Here is an 18,296-nt window from a genome sequence, read left to right on the forward strand (position 1 = left end):
ATACATATGCAAGTTCACTGAACTTGAGAAGTTCAGTCAACAACTGTTTAGTTACACCAGCAACATTACATTTAGATTTGTTTTCCAGTTACAGTCAGTTTGAAGAGTCAGTTCTTCATTCAGCTCAAAGACCTTGCTCACAGCTTTGGCTGCTCCTGTTGGAGCCACCTTTGTACCAGAGTTAGTGTAGACAATATGGGAGGCTGCTCTCAGTACATTTGTTCAATTCGAAGTGTATTGGCATAGGGATTGAACTGAACTCTACCCTTCAGCATGGTTAGCATTGTTTTCATGACTGTCAGAGGAAACAGTTGTGACTTAGCTTGATTTGTATTAAAAGACAGCAAGTTTCCATGATGTATATTTACTTCAAACTACGAGAAGGAAGGTAACAGTGTATGCTTATACATGGGACATATGCTAATATGTTTCTTTAGGAAACTTCATTTGATGAGTTTAGAGAACTCTCAGAAGTACATTAGTTCAACTCATCATTTCAGGTCACTAGAAGAGCTCATGTTTATAAGTTCTGAAATGGGAGAGAAAATGAAAACTAGAAGTTTTAACTTAAATCAACTTGAAATTAATAAAACACCCCAATTAAGTTTTTTGGCCCCCGATAAGTGAGTCCATTTAATATAGAGTATCTGATGATACCAAGTCTGATCTGATTCTTATATTTACCTAAATGTTGATTCAATATATATATATATATATATATATCACAGATTGAAATAACAGTTGTAGCCTTCTGAATCAGCTCACCTTATTTTTCACATGGTATTTGACCAAATACTGAATTCAAAACTAGGGGGTTCCAACTTTCTTCTCTTACAAGCCCCATTGCATCTAACCACCTTTATATCCCGTTCATGAAAGATGTAAGACCAGAACTGGCTCAAAAAAGGCCTGTTCATAGATGACAGCTTTGCCTCATTCGATCAGCTGTCTGGGAGGTAACCTGCCGAAGGCCCTCTTCTTTACATTTACAGATCAAACACTTTGTGCTGTCTCAAATATCCTGCTTTCCCGAGGCAGCTGACGGCAATTTTATCGTCCTGGTGCTTGCCTTCAATCCGTTAAGCAAAGGATCAGTACCAGTTCTTATGACTTAATATCAGGCCTGAAATGTTCCCCTTTAACAAATTAAAAGCAGCTTAGGTGCAAGACATAGGCCACTCTCTGATGACATATGGAATGACATTCTCAAGCAGGTACTAAAATGTATCCTGAAGTCAACCCCAGCTGCATGTTCATTCATTCATTCATTCATTTTCCTTTCATCCTCGTTTATTTATTGTAATTACTATATTTGCTATTGTATTCACTGTAATCACATATGTATCCACCTTTTTATTCGTTCAGTTAGTTTCTGTGCGCAAAAACTTTGTTTGAAAAGAAAGAAACATCAAAGGAACTGTACTTAAAGTACGCATAGGTTTTACAAAACATAAAATAAACTATTTTTCCTGGACATGTCTTCAAGTTTTGAATGAGTCAAACTTAAGACAGAAAGGATGCCTTTAATTGGTCTGTCATGCATTTAGATCTACCCCTCCACCCCTACAGTTGAGTCACCCACCAGCCTCCACTGTTTGATTGTCGACTTATACTCAAGCAAGCTTTTCAAATGCTAATATAGGCCTGCCACATGTAGTGATCTAACTGTGTCTACCAATAAAACTCTTCTCAGGCTGCCTGTCACACAATTTATATTTTTTCTTAGTGACACTTTGAGATTATTCATGGCATTCACTTTGTCTCTCTGTCACTCTCCTCCCCACCCCCCACACTCATCTACATAATTAATCAGCACTAATCATCAGGTGAGGCTTTTATAAAGAGCATCCACGCCGGGTTCACACGTCAGTCTGCCAGTCTAGAAAACGAAAAGATGACAGTTGCCGTGACTTTGTCTCTTTTTGAACCAAAAAGAGAACATGATTGAAGACATCCTGTACGATGATGGAAAAACAGAAGATTGTTCATTTGAATTGGACTATTTAGGGGGAACCATCTAGGAATCATCCCAGCCTTCCAGTCACAAACTCCTCTAACCTCCATGCCCCTGTGACTGAAGGTCAGTGTTTTGCAACCCAGAGGGAGTGGCCAAAGTGTAACTGTGCTTTCCCACTGCGAGACAATGCTGAGCCAAGATTAAATTAGAAAACCACTCTGTTGATGCCACTCCACAAATTCTTTTTAAATTGACCTCTGACGTTCAGTAAAAGTTTTCTAATCCGTTTGCTTTATTGTTGTAAGCAGCTCTTAGTGTTGTCTATCCTCTCAGACAGGGGCTCTAAGCTTTCTAACCAATCAGAACTTAGCGATTTGATTTCCCCTTCCTGATCGACTGAGCAATATCCAATAAGTGGCATTGTTTTCTTTGTCTTTCTCCTTACTGAGCTGCCTGTGGTTGGTTGTGTTTCGTCTGACTGGGGATTAGGGCAATCCGGCGTCATTCCAGGTCTGACTGTGACGTCAGTTTACCACGCTATCCGCTGCAGCCAAACGGATTGCCATCATGTGTTAATTAGGATCCTGTTAAATGGGCAGTTCCACGTAAACCTTTGAGAGCCAAATGTTGAGAGATGAGGAAAAGTGTCTGAGAGATGACTGTGAATGTGACTGAACCGAACCAGTGTGGTTACTGCTTAACTGCTGCTGATGTGTTGCTTGCAGGACAGAGGATAGCCATAGTGAGCAAACATGATTGGAGCCTGGTTTTTGGCTAGCTGTGCACAGGAACATGTGGAGGGAATTGTGTATGGGACCAGAGCTCAACATCTGGCCAGTGAGAGTCTATTGCTGCTCTGTGGGTTGGACTTAATACATTTTTAGGTGGCACTGTGCACACACCCCTTTGAATTAAAGAGGTTTATACATTTGTACAATGTATACTTTTAATACCTATAATAATGAACTTATAATAATGGACATCCAACGTCAACAAAATTGATACAGTAAATGTTAAAGAAGGAGGCAAATGTATTGTGAGATGAAATATAAACACATTAATAATTCAATTATTAATTCACAATTTAAAGACAAATTAAACTAATTTATGTTGCTTTTCTAAATTACTCAATTTATTAATTGGTCATAATTAAAGTAGAGCCTAAACAGTGTGTAGATTAATTGATTTGTCAAGTGACACAAAAGGAATCTGCAACTATATTGACAATTGATTTTTATGCACACTAGCTTGGATCACAGTCGGTTGGTCCACCACTTTGGTCCAGACTGAAATATCTCAACAACCCCAGACTAGTGCCACCATGAAGCTAACATTTTTTGGTTTTTTAGTTAAATACCTTGACAACTATTGGATGGACTGCCATAAAATTTGGTACAAACACTGATGGTGCTGAGAGGATGATTCCTATAATGACTTTTGTGATCCCCTGACTTTTCTTTTACGTCACCAGCAGATCAAAGTTTTAGCTTATCCTGTGAAATATCTCTATCAGATGGATTGCCACAAAATGTTCTGCAGACATTCATGGTTCCCAGATGATGTATCCTAATGACTTTTGTGATCCCCTGACTTTTCCTCTAGTGCCACCATGAAGTTAATATTTGTGGTTTTGAGTGAAATGTCTCAACTATTGAATAGCTTGGAATTTTGTACACATATTCATGCCCCCCTCAGGATGAATTGTAATAACTTTTGATCCCTTCTTTTTTTTCATCTTACATCTAACCGTTACAGCAAAGATATTTCAGTGTTGCTTTAGTTATTATGGGTGGATGTAATCAGTCGAAATACAAGCATTTGTTCTTATGAACTAGTACAAAAGTGTGTGTGTGTGTAATGTGGTAATGCCATTTCATTCAATCCTCATGTATTACCCAATCCCCCATCTTATCCCTGCCATTGCCCTGATATGTTGCCAGTTATGTGTCAAGTTATGTCCTCCATTAATATTTTGGTTAAACTAATGTCTGTTTTTTCTTTTGTTTTCTGTCTCTTGTCTCCTCTTTTTTTTTTTTTGTTGTTTGTCGTCCTGTGTGGATGCGGCTTCTCCCACTGATGCTGCTGTTGCTGATGCTGCCACTATCGCCCATCCTGCTGCACGCAAACCTACCACTACCAACATCTGGTCAACAACACTTGGTGGACGCCCCTCCTTCCCCTGCTTTAATCTTTATCCTAAATCTCTGACACACTTCTTCAATCCCTCTCAATATCTGTTCCTGTTTCTCTCTGTGTTCCTCTACTATCACTTTTTTTCTCCATCTTGTACTTTTCTTTTTCTGTCTACACCCTTTTCCCCTGATAGCACCATGCAGAGTTGAGAGAGCACCATGCCACCTCCGGTAAGCCAGTGACCTTTCAGAGGAAGGGCTAAGGGCAGTGCTCACAGTCAGGGGAAGGGCCAGGGCTGGTATTTAGGGGTAGCTAGAAGATAAGGGAGTGTGTGTGTGTGTGTGTGTTTCAAGTAGGGCAAAAAGCTAATAGGAATGCACCCAATTTCTTATGATAAATGTTCTTTTAAATGTGTTTATTTTTCAATGGTATTGTGTACTTAAACCCTCCTTAGGTTCCTAATAGTTACTTCAGTTGCTCTGCCAGCGCATTACTGTATCCAGCAAAGGTCCACCCTCATTAATAAATCATTAACTGCAGTTTGTCATGGAGCAAAATTTGCATACAGTCTCTTTGACACTAATTTCTCTGGGGGCTTTCTTTGTACTTTCAGGTTTTTCAAGTTGTCTGTAGCACTGCCTGCTGCCTCCTTAAAAAATGCCTAGTTTCTTCTTTTGAGTGATTTTACCACCAGATTTCTCACTGCTGTTCTGGAGATTCAAACCTTTAAACTCTACTCTGACATGTGTGACTTAGCGGTGTATTTTGCGTGTCACCATATACAGGACATGTGGCTACATGTGTGTTTCTGTCTCCATGGTTCTTTCTCGACCACTGTCCTCTTGTCTACCCACAAGTGCACACATACGTGTACACAGCTGCATTAACAGTCCCACAACAACTCAACTGCTGAACACAAACTGCTGTCTGATTTGATAGACAGGCACTGACATCACTGGATTATCATCTGGATTATATAGTATTTTTGTTACCATATGTGTTGGTGATTTTAGTGTTTCTCGTAGGAATTTTAGCTCCAAAATAAATTTTGTTTCATATGGTGTTCCACAGCGGTCCATTTTAGGCCCATTATTATTTAATTTGAGCTTGCTGCCTCTTGGCCAGTTTATTAAGAAACACAATGTGTGCTACCATAATTATGTTCATGATACACTATATATTTCCTTGTCCCCCGATGATCTGAGCCCTATTGACACACTATCAGAATGTATCAAGTATATTGATAACTGGATGTCTAGTAATTTTTAATTTAGTTAATTGGTACTGTGAAATATAAATATACTAAAGATCAGTTTCAAGCTATGTGAGACTGATCTTTAGTATATTTATTGTCACAGTAACCAATTAACTGCCAGCCCAAGAAACGAAAACTTCACAGGACAGGCTCCAAACTGCTTCACATGTGAGAAACTTTTAATGTTCTGCCTACACCTAATTTTCTCAATTTGATAAACCCAAGAAGTTCAGAATGTCAAAAATAATTCCAAAATCTCATCTCAGCTCAGTTGAGTTTTATAAGGAGTGCTACTAGGAGCTACTGTATAACAAAATCAGGGAGTGTTTTGTTTAACAAAGATAAAACTTGTGTTTTAATTTCATACATTTATTTTGGTCCTCTGCCAACCAATGTGCTCCCATTGCCTAGGAATAACACGCCTGCTTGCTTCATTAGCACTAGGTAAACAAGGTGGAGTGGTAAGGGACAAGCACACATATTGAGATTATCAGCACTCATGAAACACCACTTTTTCCAATCATAAGACATGGATGAAAACAAATGTTATATAAGTTATCAAAATGTGTTATGAAACAAAAAGCTGCACCTAGCAGATGCTCCACAAGGGGGCTGTCTGTAGATGTTCTCTGATATGAAGTAAGATGGCAACATGTCTGATCTTTCCTCTCATGTCCTACCTTTTCATCTCTCACCTCCCTTCTGTGTCATTTCCCTGGCTCCCTCTTTCTTTCTTTCTGTCTGTAGCTGCCGTAGTGTGTGGTGATGACACCATCCTTCTGACCCCAGGCAGGATGAGCCAGCGCCAGGTGAAGGAGCGGGACAAGGAGAGGGAGAAGGAGGCAGGCCTCCAAACGCCCAACAGGGAGCACGTCGCCACCCCCTCCACCCTCAGCCCGGGGGTCAGCTACAGCCACGGTAAGATACAGGCTTCTTTTGCACTCCACAGTTTACTGCAAGTAGGCAAGGTTTAAAAAATATCAGACTTTAACTTGTATTGTAGCTCAGTTTTGGTTTGTACAGTATTAAATTGAGCTCCATGGATTATTTATAGATGAAAATATACTCACAGTTTACACCCTTTTCAGACAGGACTTGAACTAATAAAATAAATGAATTACCTTTAAACCCTACATTTTATGACCTGCACTCACACCACATTCAGATTCAGAAAGATTGAAATAGCATATTTAAAACAAAAAACAAAGCATTATGTCAAGAACAACTACTATGAATTCACAAATAGTGGCCAGGGTCTTTATTTTCTTCAACTACAAAGAAACGGCTCTTAATTATCATTACAGCACGACCTGTATTGCTAATTTCCCTGTTTTGTAAGTATATTTTACCATAGTTTAGTCCTTGTTTTCTCATTTGCTTTGATTTGCCTTGTTAATTTGCTGTTTATGCAAACTCAGTACTTCCTCCATGTTTACCCGTCATGGTAAATTGAGCATAATATACATATCCACAGCATTTCTTCTACATACAATAACTTAGTCGAACAATACTCAACACTCTGCTGCGCTTAGTTTCACTTTTTAACAGAAATTCTTTTCTAACTCACAAAATAATATCAATAGGTTCTATTTTGCCTGTCTTTCTCTGTGTTAATTGAAATAACAAATAACACATTCGTCCTCTTACAAATGAAAAGTTAAGCTCATAAATAATAAAACACACTCTAGCTCAGTTCAGTGCAGTCAGCGGGTTTTGTTGTTACAGTCTTGGTCTGGTGTGACCAGTAGCTTATGGTGGCTAATGTTAGCAAGCTGGTTAACTGACATTACAGAGTCAGTTAGGTGACTTTATGACTCTTCTCTTCTTGTGCTACTTCTACATTATCTCATAATTGCCACTAGCTGCCACAGTTGCCCCTGTTTAGCAAAAGTTATAGAACTGCTTTAAAAGTCTATGAGCAATTCAGAGAGTGTAATCCCTCCCTTATCTGGAAATTTCTCACATCACAGAGTTGCATGGGATTGCATTTCCTGGTGATCTCCAATGATCTGATTTTTAGGAATCCCTTCACATTTTCTGGTAATTCTAGTTCTGTGTGATGAGGCTGAAGGCAGAACTCCAGTTCCTCTGCAGCAATTGTCCTGATAAAACACATGAATATTAATTGCTTGCTGAATGGTCAGAGCAGCTGTCTCGCAACAGAAAGGTCACAGACTGCATCAGATTAGCAGCAGCAGCCACGTATCTCGCTAAACATGGGCAAGCTGCTAAACTCCCACCTGCTCACTGAAGGTATGAAGCTTCAGATAACACTAGGAACAGAACACTAGCCACATGCTGAAGATGTAAAGACCCAAACACACACTTATACTATATGCATTACTGAACTCTAAACAGACCTACATATATCCAGTGATGTTGATAGGTTTTCAGTGTAGTGAGTCCCCTGGACCCACAGGTGGTCATTTGAGTGGGTCTCCAATAAAATGTGTGTTTTTTGACAAATTGTAGTGTTAAACTCGTGTTTAAGGATGGGTATCATTAAAGTATCGATACTACTACTCTTATCGATACTCTTATCAGTTCTTTTTCATTACTAAATACTTGCTTTTTTAAAAATATATTCTTTAAAAAAAGAAAAAAATCCGAAAAGTATTAGAATTTAATATTTCAAATATAACTAAATGTTGTTTCTAGAGCAGCAACAGTAATGTTTACAACAGCAAAGTCACTATATAAGCTCAATAATATTTCACTGGAAACAAATCTAAAATGTCAATAAAATAAATCATATTCCTGACCTCAAAATACTGAGTGAAGTTTAGAAAGAATGAAGAACGCAGACATCAGTCAGTATCAGTCCTTCCTCCAGTCCTCTGTCCTCCTCCCTCTGCTGCTGCTGTGATTCACTGCAGGTAAGTTACCTGGCAGAGGGAGGAGGAGCTGGTTTGACTCAGCCAGCAGTAAGTTTATGCTTGTTGAACAGGTGTATTGAAAAAGTATTGGCTTTTTACTCACTAAGGTTTTATTGCTCTTACTTACAGTAATGAGCGTAGATGTCGTCAGCTCGAGTAATCTCACCCGCCTCTCTCCTGTTCTGACTGTGTGTGTGTGTGTGTGTGCGTGTGCATGCGTGTGTGTGCGTCGTGTGTGTGTGTGTGTGTGTGTGTGTGTGTGTGTGTGTGTGTGTGTGTGTGTGTGTGCTCAGCCCCGACACACAGAGCAGGTGAGAGACTGCAGCCTGATAATAAATTACACCAGTTTTTTGACAGTGAGGTTTCTTTAATTTATTTCTATGATGTCAACACATATTTGTTGTTCGCAATGTAGCATTGTCCGGTAAAAAATAGGGTGCGTCCTCTGGGTCAGTCGTGAGTTTACTGCCTCTCAACTCTTATAATCCTGCTTCCTTTGTTTTTCTTTTCTTTGGTTTATGATTTCCTAGATTTAAGATAACACTTTAAGACAATTAAAAGTGTACTGGTGACATTGGACATTTCTAGCCTCAGGACAGAGGTCGAGGTTACGTTTAGCCATACCTTACCCAGACACTCCTGGTGGAGAAACAATGACTCATACTCACTTGATGAGTGATGAGTGATTCTCAGCCTGCCTGTCTACTGATGCACAGCCATAAACCAGCAGGATGCTCAGGTTTATATCCTCTCTTTTTGTGCTGCTTTTGTAATTCTGCAATATTGAATTTTTTATATGCAGTAAATCACTCTGTGACAGCCCAAGACCTAGTGGGGGATTCTAACCCCAGGTTTATTATAGCTGCTGTGAGTATTCCTTTACAGAGGTTTCCATTCTTTTAATATGCATTTTAATGTTTTTATGCTGTTTTTATTTTCTTTTTTAGGTTTTTAATGCATTATGTAAAGCCCTTTGAATTGCCTTTGTGTATGAAATGTGCTATACAAATACACTTGCCTTACCTTTCCTCACAAGTCAAAACCAGACCAGCTTAGCTGCCTAATCCTCAGACTCTTGGTTTCTCTATAAAAACCTGTTACTCTCAACCTTTGAGCTCTTATCATTTCAAGAGGTCCTCACAATCTGACTGTATAGTTGGAAATTGTCTAATTTTGTTTTATTGCCACTCATTGTGATCTAATAATAGTCATGCTACCGGAGATCCCTAGACCACAGATTAGGAACAAATCAAATAGAGGATCTGTGTAACTGTCGAGAAATAAGTTCCAAGGGTAGATTTGGTTAGGGTCTTACATCACCCCTCACACTGCTTCTACCTTTTTCCTGTGTTACAGCCCCCTCTTGTGGATTCTCTGCTGTGGTTAGTGAACTGCAACATTTTGATGCACAGCTTCTCAGCATCTGTTCTGTTTGAAGACTCATGTAGTTTGGATTTGTTTTATGACAGCACGGCAAGAATGGGGATTTTTTTTTTAAAGATAGAAAATAGATTCTTGTGATGGCATGGCAACACGCTTATTTTGCACTAGCTATAGAAGCTTCAAAACTCACCAGCTGTTTGTTTTTTTTAATTTCAACCAAGTAGATTAGATTAACAGTGTTTGGCCTGCTGTTGGCTGGTAGTTTTGATCCAGATAGAGGGACTCTCACCAGTTTCCACCAGTTTCATAATCTGCCAGTATCACAGGTCACATGTGAAAGATGGATGTGAAGCTGTGAGAGCATGTCTTTGTAGCTGGATTTGATCAATCTTGCAGTTTTGCACACATGTGACTCATCAATACTCGATTGTTGGCTTTTACATTTGGTTGCTAAACTTTTGGCTCACATATGGGTAGCTCTAGTATTCCATGACTTATTGTCACAACAAGTTAAATCCATTAGTATTAATACATAGCTGAGATAGCTCAGTGTTTTTCCCACTCTTTTAAAAGGGCTGTAAGCCTACTTCCTACCACAAGAGGGAGTAAGCATAACATGGAAATACTGTAAATGCACATCCCTCTTTTTTGACTTCCACACAACATATATATTATTCTGTTTGACTCTGATGTGTGTGAGTGTGTGTGTGTGTGTGTGTGTGTGTGTGTGTGTGTGTGTGAGCATGTGCACATGTCTGTGTGTGTGATAGCTTCTATAAAACCTCGTTTTGCTTAACTGCTGTCCAGCTTTTGGGCATATGGTGTACCAGACTTCTGACTGTGTGTGTGTAGTTATTTATGTTTATGTATATTTATAAAAGAATGACATGTCTTCATGCACTGTTCACACACATAGTAGTCGAAGATTGCCTTTGTGCATCTGTCCTGCACACTGTTTTGTCCAGCTGAATCATATTAGTATAATAAAATGAAAAAAAGGCTTTATTCCTTTGCAAATAGTATCCTGAGAGCGTGTTCTGTAAGCATGACACAGCAGCAGCAAACCTACAAGCATAAGTGGCTATTGTCTGTCCAGCAACACCACCATCTAACTATAACTGCATCTGTGAAGCAGGAGTCAGTAAGAGAGCATGAACGCTTTTTTTCTGACCCTCAATTCCTGGCAGCCCAAAATGGGTATCCATGGCAACTGATTTTACTTCAACTAGCCCTTGGTCTTGCGTCAAAGTGATGACAGTCCATGCCTTGATGTGTTTTTCTTGACCAGTGTTTAAAGATCCAGTAATTCTTTTCTTAGTTTGAAGGCTTCAGTTATAAATGACTGTGATGTGAGGTTTAGTTTTATTTGTTGCTAAGAAGTACAGACAAGGTGATAATTGTTGCAGTGACATAGTTATTTCTGAATTGGCAAGAAGAGTGTAGGAGTGTGAAAGTTCATAACAAAGATGTGAAGATCAGTTATAAAGATAGTTATTTTTCATATCTAATTGTTTAAATCGATGCTGCTCAGTAAACAACAAGCATGATTTCTAAGTTGGAACACAATTACATAATTACATTTGATTGTACCCCAGCAGTGAAGTGCCTCGCCTCTGATTGACCAATTTGCTATATTTAGTAAGCAATCACTCTGTGAAACTCTTGTTTACATGGGGATTGGTCATTATTCTCCCTCTACCCTCTCCAAAGAAGGACCTGACATCACCATTAGCAGGTTTCTGCATGTAATGATCTCCAGTTGTGTTTTACTTGCGAATCACAATGTTATGATAATTGGGTTTCCTAAACAAATAAAACCTGGTTTCACATGTACAGACATTAAATAAATTCAATTGCAGCCAAAGGTTGGAAATAATAAGATACCAGAGAAAACCCATGTAGGCATGGGACAAACATGGAAACTCCACACATAAAGGCCCAAACCTACACAAACCTGGTAAAGGTTAAATTACTCTTCTGTGATGCCGTATATATCGGCTAGGCCAATATTATCGACAGATGTGAACTTATCACAGATATATTGTACTCAGAGATATCGGTGTACATATCGCCTGATAAGTAACAAGACATTTGTCCACCAGAGAGCAGAGCAAAGTTTATATTTCAACTCTCGCTACATATGTCGGTCACAAATCTTTAATAACTAAATTGTAGGGCTTCTTATTGGAAAGAAAAAGAATTATGGCCGATCATTATCAGACCTTTTCTCTTAAATATCATTCAAATATAATTAGCCTCAAAAATCCAGAATGCAGTCCTCTAATAAAGAGTACCAAAACTCTTACTCATTTATAGTAAAAAGTTGTATATTATAAGTTTATGATTCAGACTGCTTTCATAATGCAGCTGGAGTGTTGTTTGGATTGTTTAGTTTAATCTGTTTTGTTGCATCATCACATATGTACAGACAAACTCTGGTGTCCCGTGGTCTGGCTGTCAAGTGAGCCTTCTTTTCTTTGACTCACTGAGAACAAAAATAAACCCAGGAGGTTGTTTGACAAGGCTTCTTCAGTCGGCTTTGAAGCCACTCTCGCTTTAACCGCCTTTCGCTCACTTGCCGTCCTCTTTCCAGAAAGCCTGCCTGTACTTGAGAGTGAGAGAGAGGCGGAGAATGAGAAGGATGCAGGGGGAGAGTGACGTAATGAAGAGGGTAAGATAGTGAGAGAAATGCGAAAGAGATTAAAAACAAAGAAATGAAGAGAAGACAGGGAGATGAAAAATATATACTGTAAAGTGAAGGGAAGTGAGTTGAACGGAGAGATGGAAAACAAGGGAGTGCAAGAGCGAGAGAGCAGGTGAGGTCAGCATGGATTTAAGCTCAGCCGCAGGGATTATGCTCCGTCAGACGGGGTTAACAACATGGAGGGGGCAGGTCTTATCTGCACCCTCAGCCACTGCCAATCCGGATGAGTCCCAGGAGGCCTGAGCGCAAAGAGGGACAAGACTTGACAGCGGAGATATGTACTGTAGATAGAAAAGAGTCTGTGGAAGTAAAGGAGGACAGGACGAAGATGATGGAGAATATCTCGGCCTTGGGGCCTGAGCTCTGTTCGGACGGCCGAAGGCTTGCCTGGACTGACACAACCTGGATCTAAAGCAGGAGGGTTTGTAGAATGATTTGGGCGATTAGAGTCCTGTCAACACTTGACCGTGGGACACTTTTCTTTAAGTTTTAGCCTGAAGGAAAGCAAGGTACAGTATGAAGTAGTACCAGTTGACAAGGGTAGTGCTTATTAGTGTTTCAGCTAGAGCAACAGCTCGACATCTCTCTGTATTGTGCTTTTGTATGTGTGCATTGTCTGCGTGAGGTGGCTCTCATGAGGATAGAACGAAGATCACGCCAACATAAAATGGCTTTTACTCACCAAAGTTGTCATGTAGACAGAAACAAAGACCATTGATTCTTCTATTCTTCATAGTGTCTGACTGTTCTTACACTGAGACTAGGAGGAGAGGAATACAGCTGAAGATGCCTGTAGGCCAGTGTTCAAAAAGCCTCTTTGTTACAAAGCTCATCCCAATCTTACTGGGTCTCCTTGTAGCCTTTATGTTAGACTAGATGTCATGTGACCTGCTGTCTGCAGTTTATGTATCACTTGCACTGCATGGTGTCAGATATACTGCTGCCCGTGGGTTACTGTGTCATAGTTTGTCTGCAGCGTAGTCATGTTTTTTTGCCTGACGTGACTTTTAAGGCAGTTTCTTTGAGCTTCACTGTTCTGTTAAAAACAGATTTTTCTTTTATTCATATATTTATTTTATTCACTATATAGTTTATAAATGACTACAAAGAAAGATTATTGCCCTCTGGTGGTTCTGACCTAAGTGTTCCCATCAAGGTTGTCATGATGAACAGGTTTCTTGCTGATATCAGCTGAAAATAACAAAACTTTGTTTGATTATCCGCTCAGAAAGCATTGTTTTTGTCAGAGTAAATTTGCTGTAATTTATTTAGGTAGCAAGCTTACTGGATAAATAAGCTGTACTAGCGGCTCTGTGAGGATCCACTTGGGCACTGCAATGCTTTAAGCTAAATGCTAAAATCAACGTGCTAACGTGCTCACCATCTTTGCTTAGCTTGGTAGCGTGCTAACATTTGCTAATTAGCACTAAACAAAAAGTGCTGCTGATGGGAAAGTCATTAATTTTACAGGTATTTGGTCAGAAAGCAAAGTATTGGATCAATTAATTTTGACCTGATGATGGTGCTAGATGTGAAATCAGAGGATAACCAAAGTTATTACAAAAGTAGGACTGTTCGTAGAAAGACAAAAGGTAGGAATGAAAGACAGATTGAAAGCGGACTGACTGTTTACAGTGGCTTAATGCCATGCTTTACTATGGATTAGCTCTATTTGTTCAGTCAGTGAATGTGGTGAGGTTAGGATTTGCCAGAATCAGTACTCATTAACAAGAGTCAGTCCTTGCTTTACTGGAAATAACTTGAAAAATGACCCAGATGATGACTATACTTAGCAAATGTTTCTTAAGTGCCTCACAAATGCCATTGGACCAGCAGAAATGGACTTTTCCTCTGCAAGTAGGTTAATTAGGTCTGGGATCTGAATTATACATCCAGAACATCCTAATTACCTGTGTTAATTAAAGCACATTTGAGTCAGGCAAAGCTGCAGATTTATCAGTTTTTGAGATTCATCACTTAGCTCAGGGAGAGTTGTTTTGGAGGGGATTACACCGTTTACCTCTCCAAGCTATCTTGGATGAAATGTCTCCATGGACAGTTGGTAGCAAGGTTTGGTATGATGTCAGCAGAAGGCTGTAAGTTTTTTGAAGGGCTGAAGTGAAAGCGTAAAATAGAACAGGTCAGCCAAAAGGAAGATGAAGATGCCAGTGGACTGTGGAAGGATCAGCAACAGACAATGTGCCTCACAGATTGGGTTGCAAAGATGAGGCACCATGCCAAGCCTATTCATTTCTGCAGAGATACAGTAACCACTGGTGCCCTTGCAGAATCCTTTTTCAAGGCCCACTATGTTGTCTCTTAGTATGAACCATTCTGATTAACTTAATTATCTTTTATGACCTTTAGCATAGCAAATAAACAAGTTTTCCGTTTTTAAAATCCAAAACTACATAACATGCCTATTTACAGCATGCAAAAGAATGCAATTTCTAAAGAATCTGAAAGATCTGAAGGATCTGAAAAATATCCAAACATATCAGCCTTTCGTCTGTCTAAGCCACATTTATTCCTGAGAATACAGCCTGATATGCACCACTGAGATAACATTTCTAGGAAACAAGTGTGCTAAGTGCGTCACAGATGTCTGCCGACAAAGCAATTTACAGTCAGTGTACACCACCACTACACTGGAGCCTTTTCCATCTGACACTTTATGTGAATCTGAATTCTGACTCACTAGATGGTAAAAGCTAAATATAGTAAAGAGGAAATATGACAATATTTAGATGTATAGGATTCAATTAAAATTTTGATTGATCAACGTTCCTGTAGTTGTTTGTTGGTCTGATAAGTAGCCTGTGATTGAAAGCATCGGATTTTCTTGGTTCCCATCTGGGGAATATAGTAGGGTCAACTGAGCTCTGGTGTGACTGAGTGCTTCCTTCTGTCCTCAGTAGAGCTTATGTTTTGTGACTGTATGTGCTTGTGTGTGTGCTGTCAGATGCATAGCAGTCACACTTTACTAGCTGTATTAATTGAGTGATGGAGACAAGATAATAGTCTGATTAGAAAGAGGGAGAGCATGTACATGTATGTATTTGTTGGGTCCCTAATTAATATTATAAAGAGTATGGTCTAGACCTGCTCTATAGGAAAAGCGCAGTGAGATAACTTCTGTTATGAATTGGCGCTATATAAATAAAATTGAATTGTATGTACATACAGGTACTTAAAGGGACATTTCACAGCTATTAATGTGGATATTCATTAACAACTTGTGGTCAATGTAGGCCATTAACACAACAACCTCTTAGGAGCCTCTCACACTGATGGAGACTAAGCTTAAGCCACAGTGCCTACATTACACTACACTACATTATACATTGCATGCCACCTGGGAAATTACTGTTTGCCAGGTTGGAAGCTTGTCCACCTACAGAAAGCAAGCCTGGCAGCTTGCCTGATAAAGTTACAAACACAGTAGGCATCACCTGTGTCTTTATCACACACAACAGTCAAACAGCTACATTTGCAACACAAAATGTTAGGCAAAGCAATGTTTGTCAGTGTTCTCACATTGACCCTGCTAACTAGCTATTATTAGTACCTACCTAAGCTGTTAGGTATATCATTAGCAAATACTATACAGTTGGATAGATATAAACAGTGTAGGATTGGGTTGGGGTCTGATAGAAAGTTCCATTTTGGATCTGGTTCAACAACTTGTTAAGCTCAGTGTTCTAACTTACTGAATCTTATATCTTTTAGCAAAGAATAGTGTACAAAACAACCAGGTAGCCCCAGAGAAAACCATTTTACCACAGCTTCCATTTTGTAGCTGTTTTGGAGCTGTCGATCATATTACAGCTTTCTCAACTGCTGTTTCCAAGGTCAAGAATTAATTTGAATCTCAGCTTGTAAGCCAACATGGTTGATCTACAAATCCATGACAGCTGGGCAAACTCCATCTGCTGATGAAGACCATGTGATCTGATCAAAAGCCCAAAAGCACTCATGCTGCCAGTTGGGCAGTCCATTTGACAGCCACACTAGCTGCTACCTGGCTGTGTTAGCCACTAGCTGGAAGGCAGGGATATCAGTAGCAGCTTGAGCTTATGCCTGTGCTTGTTGCATTTACTCATCTGTGGTCTGTGGCTCAAACAAATCTTTTTAGACACTGACAAGCGTTATGGTTATGTTTAGGAACATTTTTATATGTGAAAATTTGGAGTTTGTTCTTGTCCAAAATATGGTTTTCAATTTGCACAGCTGCTGTGAGAGAAGATAAAGACATTTATCTTAGCCAAATCCTTCCTATTTTTCCATCATCCACTGAAGCCATAAGAGTGAATGATGAAACTAAATTCGCCTGGAGCAATATTTAGAAAATATTAACAGGTATCGTAGACATCATAGACATGCCACCCCAATCCATTACTAATCCATTAAAATATGGTTGAAAAGTGGTGAAGTGTCCCTTTGAATCTAAAATCATGAATTAAATATGTAGTGAGAGATTGAGCAGAAGACAAAGATGAGATGTGGAACATAAGGGCTATTTTCAAGCAAAGATGCAGCTCTCCTACCCATCCAGAGGAGAGGGAGTAGGAGGGGCTCAGCTTATTCGTTATTAAGTACTTACAGGCTGCTGCTTACATGTACACTCACAGAGCAGAGACCAAGAGTGTGTGTGAGGGAGGAAGGGAGCAGTCGGCTGAAGGAAGCGTAGAGGAAAGCAGCATACTGCACTGGTTCAATGCCTGTTGTCTGAGCTTCTGTGTGTGTGTGTGTATTTGTTGGTTTATTCGCTTGGCTCACTAGCTGCGTGGGACGGATCGGACTGTTTCCCGACCCCCCTCGACCTTCTACCCTTGAGTTCCCTTACCACTCCCCCACCCGCTCCTCCCACGCACCGAGGGAGCTCCTGCCGGCCCCATGATGAAGGAGGAGGGCCTGCTGAGTCGTCGCCGTTTCTCCACGTGCGGCGGGACAGCGTCGCTTCGACCGCCACACCCGGACGGACGCAAACTCATCCGTAATGCCTCCTTTGGGGGCTATAACGAGCTGTCACCCATCTCACTGCCAGGTGGGTGTATGATGGTGTGAAGATGGTATTTTGTGGACCTCCATACTGGGAAGTGTTGCTGGCCCATTAGTAGACCCTGTAGTTTTACGTCGTGACTGACTAGTATCTCTAGTAGTGGATGTAAAAAGTGAGCAGACCTCGGTTACTTGTTTAAAGTGTTTGGACTGATGGGTTGTGAAGAAGGTATGTCAAATAGTTCTCTGCTGTGGCGACTAAGTTTTGTTCAGATGCGCTGTTGACTGTCCATAGCTTGCATTAGATTACTCTTTCTAACTGAAAATTAACACAGTTCTTGTGATCTATATACTGTAAGCTTGTTTGGACTCAACTGATTCTTGTCTGCTCCGTCTTGGGTTTCACTGAATGGATTCAGACTGGGTCTGGATGAGGTTGGCTGGTATGACTAACATATTTCACTGCTCCTAAGTTTCTGCAACAAAAATCACAATGTTCATGTTTGCAGAGAGAAAGGAACCTAAAAAATGTACATATGAAAGGATTACCACCATGAACACAGTCGATGGTCAACTTTCTCTTACTGTAGGTATTCTATATTTACAAACACAATGTAATCATTTCAGAAAAACACACAAGGAAGTAACTGTGAAATAATAATTTCAAGTCAAATTTAAATTTGAATTCTCCTCACTTTTTGTGCAAGAAATTATAAACTACAATGATACTGCAGCTATTATGCAGAATTTTCCATTTTTCAAAAGAGGATAAAATCATTTTGGACATGTTTGTGGAAACAGTGTCTAAGCTCCAAGCTCTGGGTGCGAGTTTCTCTTGGCAGATGTTGAGTGACATCTAACAAGCCCACATATCATTGCCATCAACCGTGATTTAAGACATCTGTTCCACTACAACATCCAACATTTGGGTACTGTTAAGTTTGTTTTCTCGGAAAGTGTAAGCTAGCAAGTAGGCTAACTTCCTTA

General features: G+C 39.8%; 1 protein-coding gene across 9 annotated transcripts in view; it reads left to right on the top strand.

Annotated features, from left to right (window-relative positions):
• The window catches only part of osbpl8 (oxysterol binding protein-like 8), a 100,197-nt gene that overhangs the window by 48,884 nt on the left and 33,017 nt on the right, over positions 1-18,296 (top strand). For 4 of the 9 annotated variants that reach the window (XM_044186973.1, XM_044186971.1, XM_044186970.1 and 1 more), the window contains 2 exons: positions 4,284-4,320; positions 6,093-6,263. In XM_044186973.1, coding sequence (XP_044042908.1) covers positions 4,284-4,320; positions 6,093-6,263 — 208 coding nt within the window. Of the gene's footprint in view, positions 1-4,283; positions 4,321-6,092; positions 6,264-16,972; positions 17,356-18,296 lie in introns of those variants that run through there. The other 5 variants (XM_044186976.1, XM_044186977.1, XM_044186972.1 and 2 more) reach the window with 4 other exon arrangements.

Source organism: Siniperca chuatsi, linkage group LG23, assembly GCF_020085105.1.
Source record: "Siniperca chuatsi isolate FFG_IHB_CAS linkage group LG23, ASM2008510v1, whole genome shotgun sequence".
NCBI classification, from domain to species: domain Eukaryota; kingdom Metazoa; phylum Chordata; class Actinopteri; order Centrarchiformes; family Sinipercidae; genus Siniperca; species Siniperca chuatsi.